The sequence below is a fragment of the Nasonia vitripennis genome, chromosome 4, assembly GCF_009193385.2.
Source record: "Nasonia vitripennis strain AsymCx chromosome 4, Nvit_psr_1.1, whole genome shotgun sequence".
In the NCBI taxonomy this organism is placed as follows: domain Eukaryota; kingdom Metazoa; phylum Arthropoda; class Insecta; order Hymenoptera; family Pteromalidae; genus Nasonia; species Nasonia vitripennis.
Genome location: NC_045760.1, coordinates 4,053,615 through 4,081,590, shown reverse-complemented (window position 1 = coordinate 4,081,590; position 27,976 = coordinate 4,053,615). Strand labels below are relative to the sequence as shown.

Below are 27,976 nucleotides of genomic sequence, written 5' to 3'. Positions count from 1 at the left end.
ATAAAGAAGTAGTAGTAGTAGTAGTAGAAGATAGAAGAGAAGAAAGGCGCGGCGAACATAATGAAGAAGAGTAGTAGTATATAGTACATAATATATATTTATATTAACTAATATACATATGGATTTCTTTATGGCATTGGATGGCTTCTGGATGGATGGACACGTTGTTGGTGTTTGTGGCCAAGGTCGTGAAATGAAGAAACAACAGAATGCATTTAATGAGCGATTGTTTATTATGCTCTTATGATCACTTGTCATACAGGTAACGATGCTTTTCTCATGAATGAAAATAGTTAATATATTATGTTTATTTTTTGTTTGTTTATAATTATTTAACATTGAAATGGAATAAAACGGATGATGAAAGAATAACAATCTGTGGATGCAAATAAATGTGGTTAGAATGTCGGATTCTCTCTATCTATCAATCAATCAATCTATATATATATATATATATATATATATATATATATATATATATGTATGTATATATATATATATATATATATATATATATATATATATATATATATATATATATATATATATATATGTATATATCAAAGACTCGTTCTTCGACTCTTTTTCCTCTCATCTTTCTCATTATACTTTTCCATCTTTCTCCGTTTTAAACGTTGTCGGATATATATAATTTACACAACTTCCTTCTATAATATACTCATTTTTTTATCCCTCACTTTTTTGTTTGTTTGTCTAATCATCGGTGCGATTCGTCTGATAAACTTTGTTTTCGTCCTCGAACGTCTTTCTTTATGTACTAATATATGGTTTATAGTTTTTGCTTTCTGTTTGCCACGCTCTCGTTAAATCCTACGGATTTATGATAAACGGTACTTTGGACTTGGTTGCTTCCCTCTCGTGTATATTTATAATCCTAACCATCCGGCGTTTGACATAATCTGACCGAGGAAAAATTCATTAAAATATAAAAGAACAGCGATTTAATGGTTGTATATTTATATATAGCGTCCCTCATCTCAAGTGTATATATAATATATATATAATTACAACAAACGAGCTTCGCTTTCGTTAAATTTTCATGTTTTCCCTCGCTCTCTATAGACGCAAATTAAAATGTTCACAATGTGTGTATAATGTGTATGTATGCGTTTGGCAGATGAAACTAACAAATATAGAGATTTTTTCCACTTTTCTTTATTATTTTTTTTTTATCTTTATCATTAATTACTCTTATAACTTTTTTTGTTAAATATCCTCTATTTATCGTATCTCCGTACGCGCGCCATCTAATAAATAGAAACTCTGTATCTTTCTTTCTCTCGCTCGCTCTCCCTCTCTTTCTTTCTCCCTAAATAGAGCCTTGTGCCGTGCGATGCATTTTTCTTTATACAGCCTTTTACAACGTGGGTGTGAGTGTCGCGTGTAGGTGTGAGTGGGTCACACTTGTTTTTTTTGTTATCGTTCGCGTGTGTGGATGCAAAATCGAGCTCCCTCTTCTAGCCTTCTCTCTCTCTCTCTCTCTCTCTCTCTCTCTCTCTCTCTCGCTCGCTCGCTCGCTTTCATCTCGAAGCAGAAAAAAAGCAGCGGCGGCGCTGCTCAAAAGTAACGAGCTCGACGCACTTCGCGCTCGCGTGGACGAGCAGGCCGAACGAACGAGGTTCTGTGCGCGGAGGGAAAAATCTCAACGGTAATTCACCCTTAAAAAACGTCGTCGCGCCAAGACAAACAAAGTGTGTCAGCGCTCGCGCGCACGACTTGAAATCTTCCGCGAGGCTAACTCCATCCTTTGCTGATGCGCGTGTGTGGTATATAAAGTGTGTACCGAACACGCGCATCAGTGAATTTCGAGTCTATTCAATTCCTAGGTAAAATAATGATGACTTTTTTTTGAAATACACCGCGCGGAAGTAAAAAGCTGAAAGCTCCGAGTCGTTGGGATTTCCCGAAGAACTTCTCGCTACCTTCTCCGCCCTTACGTGTATATAGATATCGAAAACGGCGAGGAGAGACGGAAGGCAAAAGAGGAACGTCGTCTTGACTCGCCGAGTCGGTGGCGGTCGCGGCGTGTGGTGTGTTTCGCGCGCGCGCGAAAAAAGAAGAAGAAAAAAAGGGAAGAATGGCTGAGGGTGAAAAGGTAGACGCGTGTTATTTCTCTCTTTCTTTCGCTTTTTGTTTTGCCGGTATGTGTGTGAGAAGAAAAACCAAGCTTCGTATACGGAGGGGCCAGTGGTGCGGGGGTAGTATAGTCTCTTAAACATTACGTTATAGCCAAAGGAATGTATATGGTACAATACTTCATCGTACTCCACCAGCGAAGAAAGACTATGATAATTAATTAATTAATCTGTTTGTTTATGTCATTTGCAGCCAGCTGCTTACATTTATTAGAAATATCGTGGAAGTTCCTAAGTTTTATCAACTATTCCCTCTCTCGTCCCTTTATTTCTTTCCTGTCGCATTACAACGAGCTTCCTGCCAACGATTCCTTCAATAAACAACTATTTCAACCTATGTAAAACCGCGATGGCATGTAGATAGTATGATATATGTGTATGTTGTGTAACCGTTAAACATATCCCCAACATAACGCGTCCTGATGCGAACGACGACACCTTATATGTATAATCTGTCTCTCGCGACGGCACGAAAAATCCGTCCCTTGTATCATCGATCAATCCACAGCGCATTTTTCGCGCTCGATTACTTTACCTATTAACTTTTCCGCGCGAGAATTCTCTAGGTTTTATGCTTTATACTTTATTTTGTTTGCACACAGAGGCATGAGGTCGATATTACACAAATGTCTATTCTTTGTTTATTTATAGTGTACAGTGTGTGTGTGTGTGTGTGTGTGTGTGTGAGGTGTGACTTTTTCTTTATATAACACGCTAACTGCACGCGGTGAGACGCTCGGAAAAACGCTGGCGAGAAAAGCTCGACACCCGCTGAATAATAATCTCACAACAATTTTTTCTCGCCATTAAACTATGTCAAAGTCATCGAACAGCTTTTTTTCAATATAGAATGTCGTTTACAGGTCTCTCGAAATTTCATATGTAAGCGCGCGACGTCGAGCTTTCTCTCCTTAATTATAATGGTAACGTATCTCGCTCTCCACGTTTTTCCAAGCGTCGGGTATATTTCTCTCTCTCTTTTTCTATATATAGTAATATTCACTTTGCTATATATGTAACTCCGCTTCTTTAAAATCGTAATGATGCGAGTGATCCGCGATTGACGCGCGACGACTTGGCGATAGAATTCTTTGTTTTACCTACTTATACTCAACAAGGTACTTTAATTTTCTTTCATCATTTATTTTTCCGCCCTCTCTTTTAGCTCCGGTTTCATTAGGCAGAGAGAGAGAGAGAGAGAGAGAGAGAGAGAGCCTCTCTCTCCGACTCGCTTCTTCTTGTAATATTTAATACGCTCGTTTTAATGAATACAGCACCAGAGCTTCTAGAGGAGCTTTTTCTACGTGTTTCTTTTAATCCTACCGTTTAACAACAACGAATTTTTCCTTCACCTCGTTCTCGACTCGCTCTTTGTATACTGTATACACGCGACGGCGGCGTCGTCAGCTCTCTTTTTAGCCTTTCTTTTCGAGTTTAGGACGAACGAACGAAAAATAGGACAGCGCGTTATGCTTGGAACGGCCTAATGCCTACCTACTGCTCCCTTTCTTTCTCTTCAGGCAAAAACAGCACTTTGCGCTCTTTCTTTCTTCCGCGTCTCGCGACGGCCTATACAATACGTCGCTCGCGGGATAACTATATCTGGACGAACATTCAAGCTTGCCTAAACCAAATTTCATTGATTTGCAGAATTTAGTGTCTCTAGGCGAGAGTTTATGTATATATCACTTTACTTTGTTTTTATTCCCTTTTGCCGGAATCTTCTAGGGGACCTAGAAAGATAGAAAATCATACAGCGCGGAAAGTAGAAAAAATGATTCTTTTTTTGTGAACATGTGGAGATTATGCAAACAATGATTATTGTACTCAAATGAAGTTTTACACAACAACGTGATGATTCTCGTTAAACTGGCAAAACAATAAAATATGCCAAGGCACTTGAACCTTCTCTTCCAATTTGTCTTTGAATGTTCGTGATCGAAAGATGGACAGACGTAAGCGATGAGATGCGTGCGAAAAAAGAACTTTATCGTCCGATATGAATTATATTCCAGACCCACCGACCTGATGCAAGACAACCGTGCCCGTAAAAAACGCTTCGTTTTTTTTTACCTAAATTTAATAATGTCCGATAATAATTATACACATTTCATGATTTCGACGATAATGTCACGACGAGTTAGTAGTTATGATAATATAAATGTAAACAAATGGAAAACAAGAGGAACAAAAATCGCGTCCGCCGATGAAACCGATCGGAATTTCGTCCACAGAACCGAGCACCTTTATATTCATTTTTCAAATTTGAATTACGAATGTAAATATAATATATACTTAATTTTAAAGTGTAAAATTTTTCACCCCTAACGATATATAATATTGACGTCTCATATAATTATATCATATACTTAATATACCCAAATATACTCAAACACGAGTTATAATGACCTAGCTATATAATTCACTTCTTTACCCTTCCCTGCACAACGAACACTTTTATATCGTCACAAAAATTCAACGGAGATACTCGAGGTGATCGTCGACCCGTGATATGCCACGGGAGACTTTCGGAAAAGCGCACGCGCGCGCGCGCGACTCTGGAATACAGTTCAATTCCCGTGTAATAAGAGCGACGAGATACAATCGTCAGGCGAGCGATGGTGACGAGGAACGAAACCGACGCGAAAGAACAAACGACCGACCCGACGTACGCACGTCAACCTTCTCGTTCTCTATTGTCGATCAATATATATATATATATATATATATCATACTCATATGTCTGTATATCGTACACATCTATATAATTCTCTGACGCAGTGGCATAGGACAGCAATTTGATTATTCTTTCATGTCTGTGTCTGCGAGATGTACGAGTGCGTGAAGTGCAGCGAACGAGACGCGAGTTCTCTTGTTCTCTTCCACACCACGATGAATTTCACGCCCGCGAGGCGTTCTTCGCTTACAGGGTATACTTTTGATTTGTCTCCGGCTCGTTTCTGATCTTCTCGGGTGGAGAACCTCGCGGGCGAACGCAACGATGAAAGGATATCTTTATGGCACTGTGCGAGAGCTCTTTCATCGAACGCGCGCGATTCGCACGAAAAATAACGAAAATCAGGTGTTTACAATAAAATGAGAAATTTATTTTTAGTAATATTGAAAATTAAACGCTCATCGTGGTATATAATATAATCGATTCGACGGTGCTTTGAGCACCTCGACAATCCCTCGAGTGTGGTTCGCAATAACATGATCGCACGACAACGCAGAGCGGCTGGACAGAGATGCGTGAAAAACAATGCGTATAGGGTAACTAGAGATTCGCGGAACAAAACTAGAAAAAAGAAAACAACGGCGCGTACTCGCCAGCGAACGCGTCGAACAATCGCAACAACAAACAAACGCGATCACTGCTTACTATATCACTCTCTGTTTGTATATATAATATAATATAATATATTTTTCATTTATCTATCGCGAACGTTGCGTGAAATTCCTCGTGTGAGCGTAGTGAATAATCGTACAATAATCAATCAATCAAACGATGAGAGTATAGCGAAGAGAACGCAGTTGAACAAAAAAATACGGAGAGGTGAGATGGAACGTGCCTGACGACGCTGATGATTTATAATAATTATATACGGTGAATATGCTCGTCTCTCTCTCTCTCTCTCTCTCTCTCTCTCTCTTAATAATCGCACACAGCCATCAGGTTCCGATGCGCCCTCGCGCGCGCATTCGGTAATTACAAATCTCGCGTATAACAGTGAGCTTCTGCGCCAATCGGCACGACGGTATACAATTCCTGTTTATTCCGCGCGTTTCTATGCCAGACGAGCTTGCGATTTTACAACTTCTTGACAAATATCGCTCGCGATCGTGCCTCGATTTTCTACGTACTCGCTTCTCCATATGCTCTTCTCTCGTCGAATGGCTTGAATGTGTATATGGCAATCCGCGTGAAAGCTTGCGAGATGGTATGTTTTTGAACGCTCCGCGTCTAATGTCCAATGCTTTAGAATTTCGAGCGAGTTCTCTCCGAGTGTAAATAAAAATGGAACAGAAACAAAAAAATGAGAAAAGAATAACTCGACGACTCGTAGGCATATATAGCGCGTGTGTCTTTGGCCCTGTTTTCACGTCGCAAAGAGAAGAAACGGTCGGTGCATGTAACAGCGGATCGGAGAAACAAAAAGAAAAAAAATTATGAAATAATAATAAGAACGAAAGAGAAAAGAAAATGGGTTACTCTTATGTACGGAAGGTACACGCTTTGGCAGACGTAAAAGAGGCTCGCTCTGTCTCTCGCTATACTTTGCTTTTTTTCTATATAATCCCTCTCTCACTCTTTCTCTCCTACTCTCCGCAAGCTCCTGATTAGTCCTTGCTCTTGCTCGTCGAAGCTTTCCTGGCGCCATCTCTCATCATCTTTTTCTCCTGCACAAAACAATAATAGTCCTGCATGTTTTTTTGTCTCTTTCTTTCTCTCTCTCTCTCTCTCTCTCTCTCTCTCTCTCTCTCTCTCATACTCTGTTTTAATATCGCTCGTCATCTCTCTGATCTTGGTGGGTGTGTGTGTGTGTGTATGAAACCCCCATGAGTTATTTGGTTTTTTGGCAAATCTTTGTTTTGTTTTACAAAAGTTAGACATATAATCCCCAATTAGTTTTATACACATTATTATTAATAATTATTATTCAAATGGCAGAAAAGAATCGCGACAGCGTTGACAACAATAGTTAGAAACTTGGTATGCAGTAATAAAGTAAGTATGTGTGAGTGTGTGAAATTTTTCTTTGCCGTCATTCACTTCCATTCTTTAATTCCATCACAGCTGGCGTTAAGGTACGTTATACATATTTCATATATATATATATATATGTGTATATATATATATATATATTTTTTTTTAAGGGAATGTATGTACAGAGTCGCGCGACGGCCGCGTGTCGCGCAGCCGCCGTTAGTTTGTCTCTCTCTCTCCCGATCAACCCAATTATCTCTCTGTCTCTGTCTGCGTCGTAAAAGTGCCACCCGCGAGTTTTACCACGACCTCGATCTACTTATGTCTGTGTGTATGTGTGTACGGATAAAAGAGGAGCGCGACGCGCAGCCCTGCACTCGACCCTCGAAAACGAAACGTCTGATATAAGGGCGAACGAGAGGAGACGCGCTGCAGAGCTGATGTAGAAGGCGATTCCCTAGAAAATTCCGCGGATAACCGAGGAGCTTTTATCGGGACTCCCTTCTAATTGTCCCTGATTTCTTCCCTGCAGCTATCGTCTCCTCGTCGTTCTATTCTGAGATAAATGGAAAATCCAACAACGTCTGCAATGGAGAGGATGAAAGGAGCGATAAAAGCACGATCGAAAAATTCCTATTAGGTGTGAGTCCCGCGCGAGTAGTGATGCTGATATTTTGGGTACATGAGCGATGTGCAGAGTAGTTAGAACGCGCGTCTCGATCTCGCCTCTGATTACATACTCTAACAACGGACGACAGGTGCGCGTGTGCGCGTCTCCTCTAAAACGAAACCCATTTCGATCGCTTTTTTTTAAATGGTTTTAGATTATTATTATACGTTTTGCATTATTTAGAATCGAACCTATCTTATAAGTCTTCGCCTAACGCTAGAGCTGTTCTGCGCTGATCTTTGTATGGTATCTGCCGAGACTTGCAATGTACTTTAATATTTAATATAATATAGATGTATATATCTATTTTTGTTTTCTTTACTCAATGTCAATGTGTGTGTGTGTATATGTGTGTGTATGTGTGTACGTGAGAAATGCACGCAGCTGTGTGAGTGTCGTTATGTCGTATAGGGTATATAACACGGCCGAGTTTTACTCCCGCCCCTTTCTATTATATTCTCATAAAATTTATGGATAAACGTAAAACTCCCTATCTCTCCCATCTCTCACTGTATCCTATAGCTTTCGCGGACGCAAGTGTTGTCTTGATTCATCGTAATTATAACCCCCCTTCCCAATTCATCTTTTTTTTCCTAAACTCGTACCTTTCTCTCCCTCTCTTTCTCTCGTCAACAGTATTTATATATAATATCAATCCATCTCTTAGAATTATTTATATTTATTTATAATATTTATATATATATATATATATATATATATATTATGTTTTGTTTTTCTCATTATATATACTCATATATATATATTTTATATCTCATTCTTTTTTGTTATACTCGTCGGATAATATGAATTCTCTTTTCATAATAATCTAGTTCAACGGTTCTTTCTCCACCACACATCAGCTCGGATTTATACGTGCCTCCTTTTCCGCCCCGTCACGGTGTACTTAATCGTTTGTTGTATATCTCGGCTTTTTTATTTCGACCCTCGTTTCGCTTTCCGCAGCGCTCGCGACGCTGGCACGCGAGCTCTTTTGCCCGGGTTTTCGCGCAGTCGCGGGCCGCATCGACGCGCGCATGTATGATTGTGTATATATACATCTGAATGCATATATATATATACGTGTACCATATATATTTATCTCGCGTACATATCAATTATATATATATTATCGTTAATAATATGCTATGTAATATTTATAAATATACAAGTCATTTTTTGTTTGTTTTAAAGAGCGGGGAGCCAGCGTCTCTTTAAGCTGTACTCGTTTAATTGTACTCAAGTGAAGTGGTTATAACTGAATTTCCGTTATTCATTTATTATATTTAATCGTTTTGCTGCCGTTTGGATCTTTGTTGTTTAGCAGTTATATCAACCACGTTTTAATTTAAACTTCTATGTGTTACCTCTCCGCATGCGTGTGTAAATGTACGTGTGAGCTTTTGTTAAATCGGTTATCCAGCTACTTATACGGTTCTGTTATTTATACTTATTCATACTTATAACTTTTATTTATTATACCTAGCTAAATATGTATAACGACGTATCTCTGTATATGTTGTATGTGTCCGAACGCGTCGCGCGTTCGTCATTTTCATTATTTCTTTAAATATATATCTATCTGAATCTACCCTGAACGAACAATGATTTTTGTCTTTTATTACAATATTATAGCGGGAACAATTGTCAGAAGCCCGCATCCCCGCGCTCTTATGCTTCTCGGACGAGCAAATGTGTGTATGTGTGTGTCTCTGTGGAGTGTGTTCATGTTCGCTTTCTTTCTCACAATCGAACCATGCGAAATATTCTTAATAATATATATATATATATATATATATATATATATATATATATATATATATATATATATATATATATATATATATTTATTTATTTATTTATAGTGTCCTTTGTCGTTCGTAAAAACTAGATATACAGGTATATCAATTCTGTATATAAAAAATCAAAGAAAAACTCAACATGAGAAGAAAATCTGAGACTAATAACCATGATTCGTTTATTTTGAACGCTGCGATGAACAAAAAAGTTGTTTGGATCATAATTATACGGGAGACGAAGAGCGAAAAATATCGAACAATTTCTCGCCCCATGGTTCCCTGCAAAATAAAGTAATAATGTTTATCATGTGTGTATATATATATATATAGATTTGTCTGTCTGTGTATATATAATAGATAGCTAAAACGTAACATACGTTCGAAAACAAAACCTCCTTTCCCTTTTGAACAAATCTGAGTGTCCTTCGCAGTGACTGTCACTTATAATTTTAATCGTTTTCGTCAAACATCGCGCGTGAATTTCTTAATCTATAACTCTATGCCCGCGAGCGAGCGACTGCTAATGGAAACTTGCTCGTCGCGCGCTCGCTTTTTTTTTGTATGTGTATATATATTTTTTTGTTATTCATTAGAGGAGAAAAACGAACGACGTTTCTTTCTTTGTTATCTTATATATTTTTTTGTTTGTTTTATTTTTTCAGTTTGTTTTCAGTATACGCTAGGCAAACACGACAACTTTAGGCTCTCCGTAGCGCGGATTTGATTGTTCGGCGCGAGAAGAGAGAAACTGGTTCATCATCGAACAGATTTTGGAAAATCGACTGATCATCGTTGGCAATGTCCGAGCAAGTTACAGGCAGATCGAAGAGTAAACGTATGCAACGTCGAGAGTTTACAGAGTTTACAGGAAGGATCGGGGGACTGGATGAATAACAATGATGATATAAAACTCTTTAGATATACCTCTATAAAATATACTCCAACTAAAAAGCTAGTCAAGGATTGTACAACGGTATGATAAAATATATGAGAAACGCGGGATGGTGTGTGATATAGCAAAGACGGAATGATTAGTTCTCTGGGACCGGACCAGCCAGGTCGCCACGATAGAGCGTAGAAACAATATATAATTAATAACATAAGCTTTGTAAATAAAGTGCTTTCGATCTGCGTGTTAACGAGTATATCTTTGGTATTAACGAACTGTAACCTCTGCTCTCTCGTGCGCGACGGGAAAGAAGCCCATGATTGGTAACGTTAACTCTGCTTTGCTAAACTTCGTTTTGAATCCGATCTGCAAATTTCGCGGCGCCTCATCGCGAACAGTCAAATACGATTACTTTGGCCAAAGTGTTATTTCAACAAATAAACTCCGTCAAGGTACGTCGATCGAGTACCTTCAATATTTATATATATATATATATAATTTATCTCTCTCTTGCCGCCTTCGAATCGATAATCGATCGAATTTTGATTATTCATAAACTTTGTTTCATTCAAACGTAAATATACAAATTCCTGTTGCGCGTATCCTCTGAGGAACTCGGTGGTGATAATAACCAAAGACGAGAGTCGTCTAAAGCACTGCTCTAACCAACGCTTTACTTTTCTCTATATATTATAAATTCATTATAATTCAGTTTATTTTTCCTCGGGGGAGACTGGCGCGCAGCTCGAGGCCCGAGGAGTCCTTTCGCTTGATGCATCGCTTAAAACAAGTTCAAACAATAATAGGGAAAACAACAACGTTTAAAAAGTAAATCTGCGTCCGGTCGAACGGGGAGAGCGTCGTTGAAACTCTACTGAACGATTCGCACTTAATTTCGCATTACATGACGAAAGTAAGCGCTAACACGAGTCTCGCCGCTCTTCCGATTCGGCGTCGTTTAAAATCCTCCTCTTAAAAATCCCCTCGTAAAAATCACAGGAAAGAATCGTCGAGGCCTCGAGCGACGGCTCGGCTCGCCTCCCGCGACTTCTCGACAGTTTCACTGCATCATTTCTCGAATAAACCTACTTAAATTTTCTTTAAATCCGTACAACTAGATGTATATATATATATATCGCATTAAAATGTGGCTCCAATGATTTAATGAACAAGTGTTTTTTCTCATATATATATAACGTGTTCTCGTGTGTATGTGATAAAGCCCCGTAACGTGGTGTATCACAGAACAATTGTAGTAGTTTATACTTTTCTTTCTCTCTATATAACATGTAATATTTATATATAAGAATTCTTAAAAAGTAGAATCAATCGTTTAACGAGCCGTGATGGATGAAAATGAATGGTGATGTAGATAGTAGTAGTAGTAGTAGTAGTAGTAGAAGTAGTGGTAGCAATGCAGGCGCTATAGTGATGCTGCGATAAGGTGACGACGGGTGTCGGGAATTAGCTCTTATGCTTTTTCGCACATCGTCGTCTTTTATCAAGAATTTCAAGCGGGCATATATCGAATGCGTGCGAACGAAGTGCGTGCCGTGCCGTGCCGCGAGTCAAGATTCGTCGAGCCCAGACGAACGCTTATCCGTTATATTCTTGAACACACTTTGACGGCCTCGAAAACGGCTCCTTTATCTCGTAATCGAATAAATATTTATCTGCTGCGCGCATTCGTCTGCATTCGACGGATCGACCACTCCGACGCGACAACGGTGACTTGGACTCTCCCGAGAGAATCGTCGAGACTAAAACGTGTGAAGGAGGAGTTGCATGTTCATCGATTTTTGGATGGCTCGTCCTAATATGCGTACTCGTACAATAATGTAACTCGTGTTCAACGGGGGGAGGGAGGTAATAACGAAGCTACGTGAAAGAGTATGCCTGTGTGGTGGAGGTGACGATGACATATGTGTGTGGAGAAGGTTTCAACAAATAACGAGAATAAGGCTGGCCGCTCAGAATGCTGTATAATACGACGCCGCGCACGTGTACTCGTGGTAATTGCTCGAGACGTTCGTCGTCCAGCGGCGTGCGCAGCGCCCGAACCGAATCACGCGCTCTGCCTCGTTCGCCACGTCTGCCAATGTATTGATTGTACGCGCGTTGAAGTAACGCGCGGATACTGCGGAGCAGCGGACTACCGCACGTCGTGCTCGTCATAGATACAATCGACGAGGCGCGGCTGTGACGAAGGAAGCACGATCCGAGAAGTTAAACAAGTTAGGAATGAAAAATAGAGAAAACAATTAGACGAGCAGCCAGCCCTGGTTATGAATTGTGGTGGTGGTAGTGGTGGTGGGTAATGCCGAGGAGCCCGATCAATGAATCATGCCGGTAATGGTATTGTGGCGCGCTCGCTTCGCCTCCTCCTCGCTGATCCTGTGCTCGATCAGGTAGTGAGCGGTTCTTATCGCATCGGGGAATCCCGTGATCGTGACAATGCGGTTTCTGGTACCGGGGGCGAAGATGCCCTTCTTCGAGATCTGTATGTTCGCGCCGCTGAGGTGCTGTATCTCAATGAGATTCCGACCGCCGGGTCCCAATATTGCTCCCACTATAACCTCTGCAATCTCAATGTCTTTCTTGCCCTCCTTGATGCCGGCGGCTGCGGCGGCGGCCGCGGCGCTCGCCGCGTCCACCTGGCCGGTGGGGCTCTTACTTACGAGTGACAACTGGTTCGTGCCGAGGCCGAACGAATTGTTGTTGAGGTTGATGGCGGCCGCGGCCGCAGCGGCGGCGCTGCTGTTCTGCCGGAAGGGGTCGACGAAGGGCTCGTAGCGGTCGAGGGCCGACCTGGGTGTGGGCGAGCTCGAGCCGAGGGTCGGTACGGTGCCGATGGGTCCAAAGACGCCGCCGTTGTTGTTCGAGCCGTTGGCCACCGTCGTCTGCGAGTCCATGGCGTTGCTGATGTACGAGACGGACGAGGGCATGCCGATGCCCATTCCGAGCACGTTGTACTTGACGAGGGTCGCCACTGCCTGGAGAATCTCGCTGGCGGCGGGCTCGCCAAAGCCGGTGCTGCGCAGCGACAGCTTTATGTGCTCGAGCAGTTGGCTCGTTGTTGTCCCGGGCGCCGCGCCGGCGGTCAGCGCCGCACCCAGATTTAGGTTCAGGCTCAGTCCGGCTCCATTCAGGATGCTCACTGCTTTGGACAGAAAAATGTTCAATCAGTATAACGTTCCTTTTGTTTTCTCATTTTACTTCGCAACTTGGTCAGTAGGGCAGCGGCTATCGACCGTTTCTGCTCGCGACAATGCCACCGCGTCCCGATCAAAGTTGTAAAACAAATTTAGCTCAGCGCGTGCGTTATGGGTTATTAAATTAGGAATCACTATAAATGAAAGAGAAAATAGGTTGCTGTATTTCGACTGCGACCGCGTCGACTCCATTATTCATCCGTAGTTAAAGCGAATGTGATTTGCGAGGAGAATATATACATCCGAGAAATGAATAATTAAATCACGATCGCGTTATCGGCTGAAATCCTGAAAATCCGCACGAAAATCCCGTGTGAAAAGTTGCGGCAAACGGGGCAAACGGGGAATCACAGTGACGCTGAGTGACGCGCGTTAAAATAGTTAATATCCCCACTTGACGTACGTGTATTATAGTCGCTCTAATGAAACGCACGACGCGAGGCGGTCGGGAAGTTATCCTTGACATTTCCTGATTATCGATTCAATGCATTAATTAATGCATGGTGTAGCGGCCCACCAGCAGCATAGCCTACCCATCATCGTGGATGCGAGCAGTGTATATGGGATGGCATCCAAAATGCAGAGTGTGCGAGGGGATTTGAGTTAGAAATAGGACGAAGTGTCTATTAGCGAGCCATGTACGATGGGATCGAGGGAAGTTGAATTTCTAACCAGTGTGAACGAGTATGTAATCTCGTGTAGCTTTATAAATATGCGAAATTTGTTTACACTCGTGAACAGCCGAGCGATAGGATCAAAGTGAGTTAATCGTCGTTTTTGCACGTACTATATCTCTATCGTATTAAGCTCTCGAGGCGATCGCGGCAATTTAATTTAATTCAGATCGAAATCTTATTATTCATGTTTTATGCGCGAGTCCTTGAAACTTCAGGCGTGCGCTTATACTGCAATTTAGTATAGGTATATATGAAGAAAAGAGCGAGCGTTTTTCCACTATGCGACGGCGCAAAAAAGCCAATCCATCAATTCTTTTTTTGTCTTCAATCGATCGTAATTAAATCGGCCAACTCTAAGCGCAATCCAGCGAAAGCGATGTTTACGGGCGGCTTTCATTAATTTCCCGTGCATCGACATTTCGCGTCAGCGCTCGTCAAGTCCTCATGACCGTGTAAAACAAAGAGGATGGACGAACGCGCGGAATAGCTACCTGTATTGATGCCGGCAGTGGAGGTGTAGGTTGGCGTAGTCGTGGGCGCCTGTGCATACGGGCTGCCGGTCGGGTTGTAGTTGGCTACGGGTCCGCTGACGTCGGCGTAGCTGACGTTGAGACAGGTGCCGCTCTGAGGATCGTCGGCCACCTTAGCCAGGATCATGAGCAAGGCGTTACGGTTGTTCTCCTTCTCGCCGATCACGGTTATGCAGCGTTCCTGCAGCGACACGTCCTTGGCCTTCTGCGAGATCTGCACGTACGAGCCGGACTCCTCCTTGATTTGCTTGATGTAGTTGCCGGCCTTGCCGATTATCATGCCCGCCGTGCTGTTCGGCACCAGGATTTTCACCTAGATGAAAAATCATACCGAGTTAGAGAAATGTGTTTATCATCGCGACAAGTGCCTCGGTTCTCAGCCATCTTAGAAGATGAAGAAAGAGAGGAAAAAAAAACAAACAAGAAGAAAACTCGACGCGTGCATAAATTCAAAGGCTATAGAGCAAAAACTCGCTCGCTCGGAGCGCGCGCTTTATTTCTCCACCATCGACGCGTTCTAAAAATACACCTCTCCCTCTACTCTCGCTATATAGCACGTTCGCGAGTCAGCCGCGTGAGGCTTCAACAATTAAATCACTGCTTATCGACGTGTTTGTAAGCGCATGCAGCCCCCTTCCCTGTTCCCCTCGGCAAGCACTCGCGCAAATTAAACGGCATAGAGCGGTTCTCTCTGATTGGCAATGAAACCTCTCAGCAGTCCGTGCGTAACGCGTTTCTTAAAGGGGAAGAGAGGTCAGCTCTTCTCTCGGTGCGGAGCTGAAAAGCGCATGCCAAAACGACTCGAGGGAGAGACAGATAGAGAGAGAGAGAGAGAGATCAATGCCGAGCGAGAGGAAAAATCGTGTCATAGAAGGATGGACCTTTTCCAAGCGAGCGCAAGAAATCGCTGCGAGCGCGCGCAAGCGAGCGATTCGGATCGCTAGCCATAAAGGCAGCTGCGCTGCTGCACACGCTTTCCTAACTGGGTCATTGCTAACAAGCCCCGGCCGCGAGCGAGCTATAGCCAGAGCTCACTCGGCGTTATACTGCAGTCGAGCTTAATTCGCCATGACTTTTGCATGATAAGGAAGGCGGTATAACAGCGGAGTGCAGCTATATGGATCGCGAAGCTTGCGCGACAAGCCAGAAGAATGGCTTATTGATGAGGTCGTTGCGAGACTCGCGGTATTATACAGCGAATAGCTCTCTTTCTCGCGTGGGTCGGCTCTGCGCTCTCTCTATTTCGGGAGCGAATGTGCTTTCTCGCGCGCGCTTTAGGCTTTTAAATGGGTTATGCTTTTGAGATTTTTTTTTTCACGAGGCCCTAGCTGCGCTGCTATTAATAAGAAGATTTTTTGCTCATTACGGCGAGGCGCTGGAATTTTAAATTCCGAGAGCTCTGAAGACCGAGTCGCCGGAGGTGTTCCATTAGCGCGCGGATTTTTATTAATGCACGGCCGAAAAACCGAGTTTAATTGGATTAGCTGAGAAGCGTATTTTATTCACACGGCTGAGAACACGAGAGTCTATACACACACGCCTGTGCGCGTATAAATGGGACAGCAATTTTTTTTTTCACCCGCCGATAAGGCGTGTTCGCGCGAGCGCGCGAGAAAAAAAGTTCATTAGTATACAGCCCGCTAACGTGGAAATGCTCTCTCATTATTCGCGTATCGAGTAATTATACACTTAGGAGAGCGTATAACGCGTGCGCGCGCTTCGAACCGCGCACTCTGCCCTTCGTTTATTAATAGACCTTCTGCGCAACGGAATTAGAAGCCATTAGTTTTAAAAAAAGGTTAATTCAGCGCGGATGACCTAATTAACCCACTAGGCGATTTCATTTCGCTACGCACACTGTACGTGTGTATACGCGATTTAGCTTACGTTTTTTCTCTTCCCAACGAGGGAAGTTAACGAACGCGTTAAAGTAACGCGAACGCGCGCCCTTTGTTCGGCTTGCAAAGCGGAATATAAAATGTAACGCGAGCGTATTAACCTTGTCTGCGCCGACATCGCGCTTAAAGCTACCAGTACAGCACACTTTTACAACGACGAGAAAAACAAAATCACCTGCTTGTCCCTCTCCGCGGTCGCCTTGCCGGAATCAAAGTCCACCGTCGTCTTCGTCGTGAGATCAGGCTTCTCGCGGATCTTCTCCATGATGAAGTCCATCACCGCCATTATGGCGTCGACGCTGCCCGTTATCAGGCAAACGCGCTCGGTCGTTCCTAAAAAAGCAGAGAAGAATCAAGCTCACATTCGAGAACGTAAAAAAAAAAAATCAGTCCTCCCCGCGTCATCGTGTTAGAAGCATCAGCGAGCGAGCGAGCGACAATAGAGAACAGGCTCCGGTGCATTAATTGCGAGATTACGTAAGACCTGCTCGCTGCTGCTGGAAATGACGCGCAGCCAAGGACGCCCAGAGATAAAATTACGTCACGCGAGCGTGTTTGCGTGTATCATAGGCGCAGTATACATAGCATATAGTTACCTGGATAAAAGTCGTGGGACTTGGACATTTTGACCCTCGCCCCCGTGTCTTTCTGCAGCTGGGCGATGGTCTCGCCGCCCTTGCCGATGATGGCGCCGGCAGCCACTCCGGGCACCAGAACCTTGAGGTGGTACGTGCCATCGCCTCCTGGAAAATCGAAAATAATCACACTGTTAGTTCACGTCTCAGCTGAATTTTCGCTTTCCAGCGCGGTGACGTAACACGGCCGCATGCATCGATCGCTGCAGTGTTGCGAGTTTGCGATTTCAGTATTTATCTGTGGGTAAGCCATACATCGCACTCTGGTTCTGCAATTAAAATCCACTCGACTCTCCACGTGTTACTTATAGCTAATCTTTAACATAGCCGCACACGGGTGGGGTTTAAATTATTCCGTCAGCTTTCAGGAAGCGACGAGATTATGTTACACGCGTTAGACAACTTTTTAATAAAGTGTCGAGTTTGAAGCCTATTTCATACAGTGTATGTAGTTAATTAATAAACTCGAATACATTACATGTACACTAAGAATTGCAAAGTGCGGTCGAGGCGAAGCTTTTCCGTTAACTCTCGAGAGTCATGAGATTAAGATTTCTGCGCTGTCATCGACGACGTTACAGTTCCAATTGTGTGCGCGACTCTCTAACCGCATCAAACGTGCATTTTCAAGTCTTCCGATGCATTTGTAGGAAGATTCGATCGATGCAGTCGATACGAAAATAGAGAAGGAAAATATCAGCCTGTGCCGGAGTTATCAAGAGCGCGAGAATTTCGCAACGTCTCTCGGGGGAATAATCGTCGCCTCGATTGAAGCTTTTAGCGCCTAGCGGAGAAAACAAGGCAATAGTCTATAATTTTCACGCTTTTATTTGACTCAAAACTTCGCGCGCGCGCATGTAGTTAGAGTCTAAAAAAAAACCTTAAGGCGCACTGCACGCAACCTCGCGCAGCTTGTGCAAGGTGGGGATGTAGTCGCCTTGCGAGAAGTATGCAATTGAAATCGATAAGCTAAGTCAAGGACGGGAGGTTTCGCGTTGCGGCGCATTGTTTACTCCCGGATGGGAGCAGCAGCTGTGCGTCTATTTCAGCGAGAGAACATTTAGGACCTCGCGCGAAACAATCGTTGGCGAGGAAACAAAAAACGAACGTATAATAATCACTCGCGTGAGACGCGAGATAAGTTACAGCCCTGTCATGTTATAACCTCGATAGCCGAACTTTGCACTGCATCGCTCGCTATCTCGAGAGGACGAAAATCCGCAAAGGTGAAAACATCGAATAACGTCCGATAACTGCGAGACGTATATATTTATAATTCTCGGATTACCGCAGCGCGGAAAGAGCCGGATGAGATAATGCAGTATTTTTACACCGACTACATCGGTTTCTCTCTCTCGCGCGTTCTACACACTCGCGGTTCGATACACTTTGAACTTTCACTCCTAACCAATTCCCAGTCTAATTCGTTCCAACGTACTAGCAGACGATGTTTGAAGAAGCGTTGCGTAACCTAGCCGCAACTTTCCAAATTGGAAAACGTCGAGATTCCAGACTTTCATCTGAGAGAGAGAGAGAGAGAGAGAGAGAGAGAGAGAGAGAGAGAGGAGGATCCAGCCCGGCGTCGCTGCACTTTGATCAAAAGGAGCGTTCATGAATTTCGAGGCGCGGGAGCTCGAGGAATTCAAATGCCGAATTCTCTCTCTCTCTCTCTCTCTCTCTCTCTCTCTCCCGCGGGATGTGCAGCTCTTCCGAGGGAATCGAGTTCAAAGCCAAAGCTCGCTCGCACATAAATATTTGGCCTACTTCCGAAGCTATTTCATGAGGCTCTCGCAATTATACGCGTTACGCCGCTGCTCCGAGGGATGAGAGAGAGAGAGAGAGAGAGAGAGAGAGAGAGAGAGAGAGAGAGAGAGAATCTATACACCCGCGCGTCTCCGCAAGCGATATACCTATACAACGCACACATCGAGCGTGAAAAATCCGCGAAGGAGAAACTGGGTCAAAAGCACCCCATGTCGTAGCGCGCGCTGCCGGAAGAAGAAGAAGAGCCACCCTCCCGCCCGCTCTGGTATACGTTATATACAGCTCCGCTCGATCGTCGACTAACCTCCTTCTGGAATTTCAAAGAGAACTAGAGAGAGAGAGAGAGAGAGAGAGAGAGAGAAAGAGGAAAAAAAAGGAGAGAACAGAGCGCGGCGCTCGCGTCGACGACGCCCAGAGCGAATCAGGAAATGGGCAAGGCTTCAAACAGCTGTTCGTGTTACACGTATGCGCGAGAGAGCGCGCGCTGAAGAGAGTATATTATAGAGAGCATCAGCAGGCCGGCCAAGAGCCGCAAGAGAGAAGAAGCTTCGTCTATTCTGTCGTCCGTTTCTTCTTCGTCGTCTTCTCTGGCGCATAGCAGCGGACAGCAGCGACGACCTTGACCCGCGACCTCGAGATGAGTAGGAGGAGCCGCCGAGCGAGTTAAATAAATACACCGCACACACACATACACAGAGAGGGATGCACGAAACTACTGCAGCCAGCAGCAGCTCACTCACCGACGTGCCACATCACGCGGGCAGAGATGCAGAGAAGAGCAGCGCGGGTCAGCTCGTCCTCGGCGTAAGACTGCGGGCCCGAGAGAGAGACTTTTATCCGCCTGTGCGGACAGCTACACACGTCGCCTCGCGCGCGCGCACACACACACACACACACACACACTCACGTATACACTCGCGCACACCGAGAGCAAGAGAGGCGATTTTTTTCTTCTCTCTCCTTTGCGGAGCGCGTGCAGTGGTTCCCCTCCTCCAGTTCTCCGGACGAGGACGACACTTTCCTACGCGCCACTGCCTTACCGACCATAGAGCTCCGTGCCGCGTGTGTGTGAGCTTTTTTTCGTAAACTTTTTAAAGCTCGATTAACGATGCATACGCGATAGTTTAATCCAAGCTTTAAGAGAGCGATTCCGAGCGATGCAGCGGTCCACATTTTTTTAACGATCGAACGCGTATATTTAGGTCCGAGAGCGCGGGGGGTCAACGACCTTTTGACGCGAGCGATTCGTCCGCGCAATAAAAGTCTGCGCGCGCAAAACCGGAATGCTGCAGCCCTCGCGCGCGCGTGTCTTGCGGTTTCCGTAAATACCATTGTACTTAAACGCGCGACTTCGTATAAAGGTCTCTTTCTCGAGGCGAAGCAGACCGATACTGTTGTGCTCTTTTTTCTTTTTTTGCTTCGCTCGAAATTCTTTCTTCTTCGAACCGAGAGTAGAAAGTTAAAAAGACGAGCTGTTTGTTTTGAAACAATATTACGCTGTACGTGAGCGCGCGCTCGAAAACAGTAATTTTTGCCGCGATAATACCGGGGTATTTAAGATTAGCCAGAGCGACTCGTTCCATAGGCCTTGTTACGCCTAGTTAAGCGCCCCCCGCGCGCACAGCCTTTCTTCAAAAAGAGACTGATTAAGAAAATTTCCGCATCGAGTTTCCGTACTGCGCCTTATTAATTACATACTTTAGCTGCGTTGAAGAAAAAAAAAAGCCGAAGAAGAAAAGAAAACGTCAAGCTCGACAATGGCCATTATACGAAACTGTCGAGTTCCTCCAAGGAGTCCTAGCACTCGTGAGGATCAACAGAGAGCGAGAGAGAGAGAGAGAGAGAGAAAAGTCAGCCCTCTACGTTTATTACTCCTCATCCTATAAAACACGAGCCGCGGGGTGAGAGGCAAACACGACACGCGCCGGAGATTGAAAAGTCCCTCCGCTGGAGCTTTTATCAGCCAATAAAGCCCGCGAAATCACCCGCTGCGAGACGTATAAACGAACGAAAAGCCGCGTCGAGGTGTGCAGCGATGAAAATAAAAAGGAGCTATGGCGTGTCCGCTTCGGATTCAAAAAACGCGCGCGGATGAACTTCTTTCCCACCTCTGCGCAGCTCTTTCGGCCCCGCGCGACACGTAGTAGCGCACGGGACTCCCCACCGGTGCGCTCCTCGACGACGTGGCATCAGCAGCAACAGCGAGGATGTGCTGCATAATACAAGCGCTCGAGTCTATACTCGGATATGGTCCTATTATGGCGCTGCTGAAAAGTCCACTCCAAATTCGACGGTTTAAAACGCGCGCGCGCGCGCGCAAGTGTGCATTGCCTCATGTGCGTTTTTACGACATATAATTGCACACGCGCGCAATCTCCCGAGGGGCTACACGCTAATCATGCTAATTAGCGTTCTTTTGATTTTCCGATGAGACAGGCATTCCTACCAACAGCGGCGAACGTGCGCTTTTTTTCTTCGACGCGTGCGACACGGCTTTTGATAAATCAATTCGTAACGAGTCGTACGCACGCGCTCTCGGTGCACTGTCGTACGTTTGATAGGCTGTAAAACGCGGCCCGAATCTCCGGAGAGATAAGAGCGTCGTGGATGCGTGCGTTTCTTTTTCTATCCATCCATCCATCTCTCTCTCTCTCTCTCTCTTTTGCTCCATAATAAAACGAGCCTGGCTTTATTGTCGAGTGCAACGAGAGCTTTTTCTCGCTGCGCGCGACGCGTCAATCTTGATTTTTGCACCGCAGCGAATGATGATGGACGAGCGCGTACGTGCGTGTATTTATAGAATTTTTTTTTTCAAGTAGCTGCGTGTAGGAAGAGTCGATTGTGCTCCGGCGTATATAGGTATATACCTATACAGAGAGTATCAAGCTGATGATGATGATGATGAAAAATTAGAGGTGGAAGCGGTGTAGGGGTCCGAGCGTTATTAAACTGGTCCAGTTCTCTAAGACATGATTGATCGACACAGGGTTTAATTGCTGAATCTTGTCCCGAACATCGGCTGCATATCCGATATAAATACGTAACACGGATCGTTCTCCCAGCTCTTATTGAGAAACTTTTCGCGCTGCGCCTTGTACGGAGACTTGCAAGCATGCAGAGCTTGCCACTCGAGCAATTCGCGTGGAAATAGAATTAAAACGACACTTGTAAGCGTTTTATGCTCAATTTGCCGCTATCACTGGCTGTTTGCATAACGTTCGACCATGAAAGTGTTATTGTATATGTGTATGTGTATAGGTGTACGTAGCAATTTGCCGGTATGAAATTAAAAAGCGTGACCGTAACACACAGAGACACACATCGGTTGCTAAACACGAGGAGAGGGAGACTCGTTCGCCGTTTATACGCGATAACAATGAAATCCGCCGTAACCGAATATACGATGCGGTTTCGTCAATAGATATACATAGACGTGGTGCACTTGAATTTCGAATAACAAGAGAGGATGAAATATTATTGAAAATTTGTTTTTGTCCGCAGAGGATAAGGAAGGTATGCGCCTCGGCTTGATTAATCGTCATTCGTTGAAGTATTCGCGATTGCACAAGAGCTTCGAGAAACAAAAACTACAAGCGTCGGCGGCTCACTAAAATTTTCACGACCTACTCCTATACTTTTTTGCTCTTCGCTACACCGAGCTTAGAAAAACATCGGCGTGCGGTCTAGTTCTTTATCGACGCTCGACGTGTCAATACTGCGAATTTCCAAACTCACGCACGAAAGAATTACGAGGCACTTAAAATTGATAAAACAGCTTTTGCAATCCCAAAGCAGTTTCAAAACCTGAGCCACTTTGCGAAGAATTCGGGCTGTTTGGTAAACAGCGATGGATTCCGCGAGATGCCGAATACAACAAATCGCGCAGAAATGATTAATAATGTCTCCTTGCAAGTTCGACGAGCAGAGAAAGTTCCGAAGAAGCGAGTTTCACAGTAATAACTGTAACGTAACCGTGAGGTGTACACGAAATTGCAGCCGCGTTTGCAATTATTAGGGGTTACAACATAATAATAGAACACAGCGGCGAAGAGCCAACCGACAGGAAGTCTATAGTGCCGAGCCGTTTAATTATTTTGATAATAAAGAAAGCTCGAGAGAATGCAACGAAAACAAAACTCGGGGGCGTTTACTTCTTTTTCTTTCCGATTTCTCCTCGATGAACAGACGCGAGGAGATTGCCGCGGTATTATTTATATTCAGGCATTAATTTAATTTATTTTCGCTCCAACCTACTCTCTATCTCCCGGTCTTTAATAACGCTTTTACGCTTTTAACAGTTTTACGCCACCGCGAGCGAATTCTAAATAAAAACAGGGTCGAGTTTAAATAGGAAAAAAAAGAAAGAAAGCACCTGCAGTCGATCGAGCTGCATATTATATTGCAGACGTTTATCGCAAGATCAAAGCAGCGCGTGTATGAAATAGTTACAATCGGACGGTGAATTATCGAGCAGCGGGCTGTGCAACGTTCGCGGGGAAAGCTAAAATAGACGGCCTACGCGCATCGCAGAGGCGAATATGCATATGCATACCGCGGCGGACGATTGAAAAATAAATGGTCCGCTTTATTGGCGCTAACCCCGATCCCATCTATAGAATCTTCAAAAGACTTATAAGATCCGAGGTTCGAGTTTCATTATACGAGAGACTTTCCATCCCGTCGGTATCGCGGAGATTCATCAATAACCCAGGAGCTATCGGCCTGAAAAACACACTCCCCCTCTTCACCTACAAACCCTCGAGCGCGTGCGCGCGCGCGAAAGCTCTCTCGCGCGAAAACTCGGCTACCCCACTGACCTTCATTCCGAACTTCCGACCCGCGCGCGCACTCTTAATGCACGCAGAGCATCGAGTCTATACCTATACGCCACTCGTACAGTCGTCCCCTCGCGCGCATGTACACACACACACACACACACACACGGAGAGAAAGCCCTCCCCGCGGCATTACTCTTTAGCACGAAGCTGCCGCGCGAGGAAAAAATCGATAGGACTCGCCGCGCGCTAGCTACATAATTTCGAATCTTCGCTCTCGTTCGTTCGACCAGTGCATCGTACCTACGAGTGCGATGCCTGCTGATGCACAATAGACTTCGCCGAGAGAGTCTCGAGTATGATGTCAATACACAGTCGAGCGGCAGCGAGAGAAAAAGAGAACACAGCAAAAGCCCGATGGAATAGAGAGAAAAAGGAGAGACGAAATGTCGCGCAAGGTTGTGCGCGCGCGACGTCGCGCGGGGGGGGGGGGTGAGAAGGGGGAGGCGATTCTCCGTCTCGCTCAACAGCAGCTCTCGCAATCAGCGCGACACTCACCCACATTTCCGAGCGCGCGAGACTCTTGTCCTGCTGCTGCTGCAGTGTGTATGTGTGTATATAGCAGAGTTGCTTGCTTTACGAATACACTCGGCTGCTATTAACCCGGGAATTCGTGGCTCGATTTTTCGGATCGATGGGAGATGACGACGATTCCCTCCTCTCTTATAGAATCGAGTTAGAGAGAGGGGGAGTTCACGAAGATGACGGATGATTCTCGGGCGCGCAATAAACGACGAGTTGCGCAAGAGCAAATCCGAGAGGAAAAGTGTGCGTGTGTATACATCGCATGCCTCTATACACCTCTCCGTACGCTCGTAGGGGGGGGGGGGGAGAGGCTAGATTTCATTCTCGCTGGCGAGCGCGCTCGCGCGCACGCGAGAGAGAGAGAGAGAGAGAGAGACAACTTTTTATCGGAGCGAGAGAGAAGGAAAAGAAGCAGCTTTTAGGTCGTCGTCGACGAGGCGAACGTGTCCGTCGGGCTGGTGGAGAAGTGGCCATTAGGTGGTCCTCTCCACGTACACTGGCACGAGCGAATGATAGAGAGAGGAGGCGAAATAGCCGAGAAAAAAGTGAAAACACACACTGCTCTGTCGTCGCAAAGAGACGTCTTCGTCTCGCGGATGCACCGCTGATATATCTGTACATCGCGGAGATGACAACGACGCTGCTGGAGCAGCCGTGTGTAGAAACGCGGTGGATAGAGGATAGAGAAAGAGAGAGAGAGAGAGAGAGAGAGAGAGAGAGAGAGAGAGAGAGAGAGAGAGAGAGCGAGAGGGAGGAACCACTATGCGCGCGATGCAGCAGCAGAAAACGGAGCCAGCGAGCGAAGTGGTTCGTCCCTAACCTCAAACTCTGGGGAGCAGCAGTAACGAGGCCGGGGTGAAGGACGGGGCGGATGATAGAAGCAATGCTGTATAGTGGCCTACCTGTGCCGTAGTGCGAGCGCTTGGTGGCGCCGTTCTCGACGTCGCAGTCGAGCGGTCGCTTCCTGGAGTCCGCGATCTCCGGGGAGGGACACGTCTCCATTCCCGAGTCGGCCGCCATCTTGCCCACTGGCAGCTCGCTCTCTCGCTCTGTCTCACTCGCTCGCTCTACGCCGGGGCCCGTCTCCGTGACGAGTGTGCGCGCTGCCGCGGCTATTGCTGCTCTACTGCTGCTGCTGCTGCTGCTGCTGCTGCTGCTGCTCACTGCTGCTGCTGGCACCGTCCGCTCGACTCGCTCCCTCTAGTCCGTACGGAAAGAGAGAGAGAGAGAGAGAGAGAGAGAGAGACGGAAGACTCGACTGTTTTCCTTCCTTCTGCTCGCGATGTTTCTTCGTCTGCTCCGTATCGCCGCGGCTTTTCTGCGCAGGGCCGCGCGAAAGCTCCGTTTCTTCTGCTGCCGCTGCTTCTTCGCGTTATTACGACACGCGCTGCTGCTGGCTTTCGTCGATTATGCGACACACATGCGCGTCGCTGATGCTGGCCTTTGACGTTTTCCTGTTTTCACACTTGTTCGAAGAGAAAGAGCGATACAACGGACTCACTGCTCTGCGGAGATAGAGCACACGCGCGCACTCACGACACACTGCTGCCGACGTATTACGTGCGCGCACACGCGGATCCTCGTCTTCTTCGCCGCTCGGCGACGTGTAATTCTCACTACAGCACGGCACTTGTCATGTACCACGACGATCACAGCTCGTCAAACGAACGGGAGAAATTGATAGAGAGAGAGAGAGAGTGAGAGAGGCGACGGCGGCAGGCGGATGGAAGCAGTGGTTGATGTTGTCGATGTATATATATATATCGCGAGGCTGTGTGCGTATGGCGCGAGTGTTATTATGATCGGAGAACGAGAGAGAGAGAGAGAGAGAGAGAGGGGTGACGACGCACGTGCGAAGACGAAACTGCTCGCTCCGCGAGCGCACTCAGCACTGCGGTGAGATATCTCTCGATGCTCTCTGCGCTACCTGCGCTCTTGCTTGTACAACATGGGATGCATGAGTGATGCAGCTCGCGCGACGACGAGGATGAACCGATGATGCGAAGGAGCCGCGCGCGCGCACGATATATGAGGTCGTGTTATAATAACAAGAGGCGAGCGAATGCACTGATATATCGATCTATATGTGTATTGCTATCTACGTCGTATTATTTTGTTGGAACAACAGCAATAACAACAACAACAACATGTATACTTTCGAATACGTTTCCATAGAAGACGGTGAGAGAGAGAGAGAGAGAGAGAAGAAGAGGTAGCAGGAGATCGAGCCTCTGACTGACACTTGTCGGCGATGTCCACACTAACGCGCAGCACACACTCGCTCGCTCTCCTGTGCGCGAACTGCCGCGTCTCACTGGCGACTGCTGCAGTTGCGCTAGCTGCTGCTGGTACGGGGATACACCACGTCTCTGTCTCTTTCTCTCCGATGCTGCTGTGCCCGCTCCCTTGCCAACCAGCTGCTTTTCGGGCTCTTCTGCGCAGGAGTCGCGCCGCCGCAGCCGCCGTCACCTCGTGGCAGGGCTGACTCGCTGCCTCGACCAATCGACGCTCGCCTTTGTCGCGAGTTTCTCTCTCTCTCTCTCTCTCTCTCTCTCTCTCTCTCTCTCTCTCGCGCGCGCACTCGCTCTGTGTGTGTTTGTGTGCCTGCCTCGGGTCGAGTTATTAGACGTGTACGACTCGATGTTGCTATCTGTCAGGGCCGTACAGGCCGCGACTCGGGAGCCCGGGCTTCGGATGCGCCTGGGATTTCTCTCGGATATTTCGAATTCTTTTCGCGGATGCGGCTGGTTATATTGCTGTACGAGTATGTATAGCGCGTCGCCAGTGCGGCCATTAAGGAAAGGCCGTAAAGCGAGTCAATTGATAAAACTATTGTCTGCTCCACATTATGCATTTTAAATTACCAAAGTAGTGGTGATTTCGTAATACGCATCTAATGGGCTCGCAAAGCGGACGAGGTTGTGTAATGTACAAGTACGTCGTTTACATCTAATGCTGTTGAGATGTGTGGGCGTAATCGATTTTTTATTATTTCATTGCGACGCGCGTCATACATTGTGATTGATGAAAAACATAAATATACGTTTTCCAGTTCGAGCTATACTATATATTACACTCGTTCATACAGAGAGCCAGACTGCAGTATCGCGTCTGTGTTTGTAGGGAATGGTAAACGGGTTATCTTATCTCGAGATAAGAGATGCCATCGAATCATGAGTTATATGGGATATTTTCGTTCGAGACGTACATGTAGCAACACGTTTACCAGAGCAGCGGGAAAGATAAAAATTCGACATCGATCTTCGTTCGAAAGTGAGTCGTGCTGCAGCGATGATAAATTATTTTCGGGGAATGTTATTTACTTACGCCTATACCAAATATAGTCGAGCGCACCTCGCATATTACAGAATAGAAATTGCGCAGGATTTGGAACGCTTTAAACGAGACAATTTTTCAGATGAAAATAAAGTAGGATTTAATTTAATAAGCGTTCGAGGACCCAAAGTTTCGCCAGCGAGTCCCCTATAGATCTCGTTAATAAACGTGGAATATTGAATTTTGAAATTTCCGAGGTGTATAAAACACTCCGTTAACCATGAGTCAATTTTCATCGCACTTCCCGTTACACGCAGATTTCATCGATAATAGGACGGAAAGGCATATATATATATATATATATATATATATGCCCTTCGTTCAAAAATACGCGTACAGCGGCAC

The 27,976-nt window shown here is 45.4% G+C and overlaps 1 protein-coding gene and 1 long non-coding RNA gene across 5 annotated transcripts; both read right to left on the bottom strand.

The window, feature by feature from the left end:
- Nucleotides 1-210: 210 nt before the first annotated feature.
- LOC116417237 lies at nucleotides 211-27,898 on the bottom strand. Its single transcript, XR_004227540.2, has 2 exons — nucleotides 26,536-27,898; nucleotides 211-376 (listed from the first exon to the last, which is right to left on the bottom strand). It is a non-coding gene; the product is annotated as an uncharacterized LOC116417237 (long non-coding RNA).
- On the bottom strand, nucleotides 710-26,618 carry LOC100118119 (RNA-binding protein Nova-1). Of its 4 annotated transcripts, none has more exons than XM_032598938.1 (6): nucleotides 25,198-26,618; nucleotides 17,133-17,279; nucleotides 16,712-16,869; nucleotides 14,600-14,951; nucleotides 12,898-13,376; nucleotides 710-6,557 (listed from the first exon to the last, which is right to left on the bottom strand). In XM_032598938.1, the coding sequence occupies exons 1-6, from the start codon at nucleotides 25,313-25,315 to the stop codon at nucleotides 6,498-6,500; spliced, it is 1,314 nt and encodes a 437-aa protein (XP_032454829.1). In that variant the 5' UTR covers nucleotides 25,316-26,618; the 3' UTR covers nucleotides 710-6,497. The 4 variants fall into 4 exon arrangements, with proteins under 4 accessions (XP_032454829.1, XP_031785217.1, XP_031785218.1 ...); XM_031929357.2 differs by having other exon boundaries at nucleotides 12,898-13,379; nucleotides 25,198-26,611; XM_031929358.2 differs by lacking the exon at nucleotides 25,198-26,618 and adding an exon at nucleotides 19,676-19,703 and having other exon boundaries at nucleotides 12,898-13,379.
- Nucleotides 27,899-27,976: the final 78 nt, after the last annotated feature.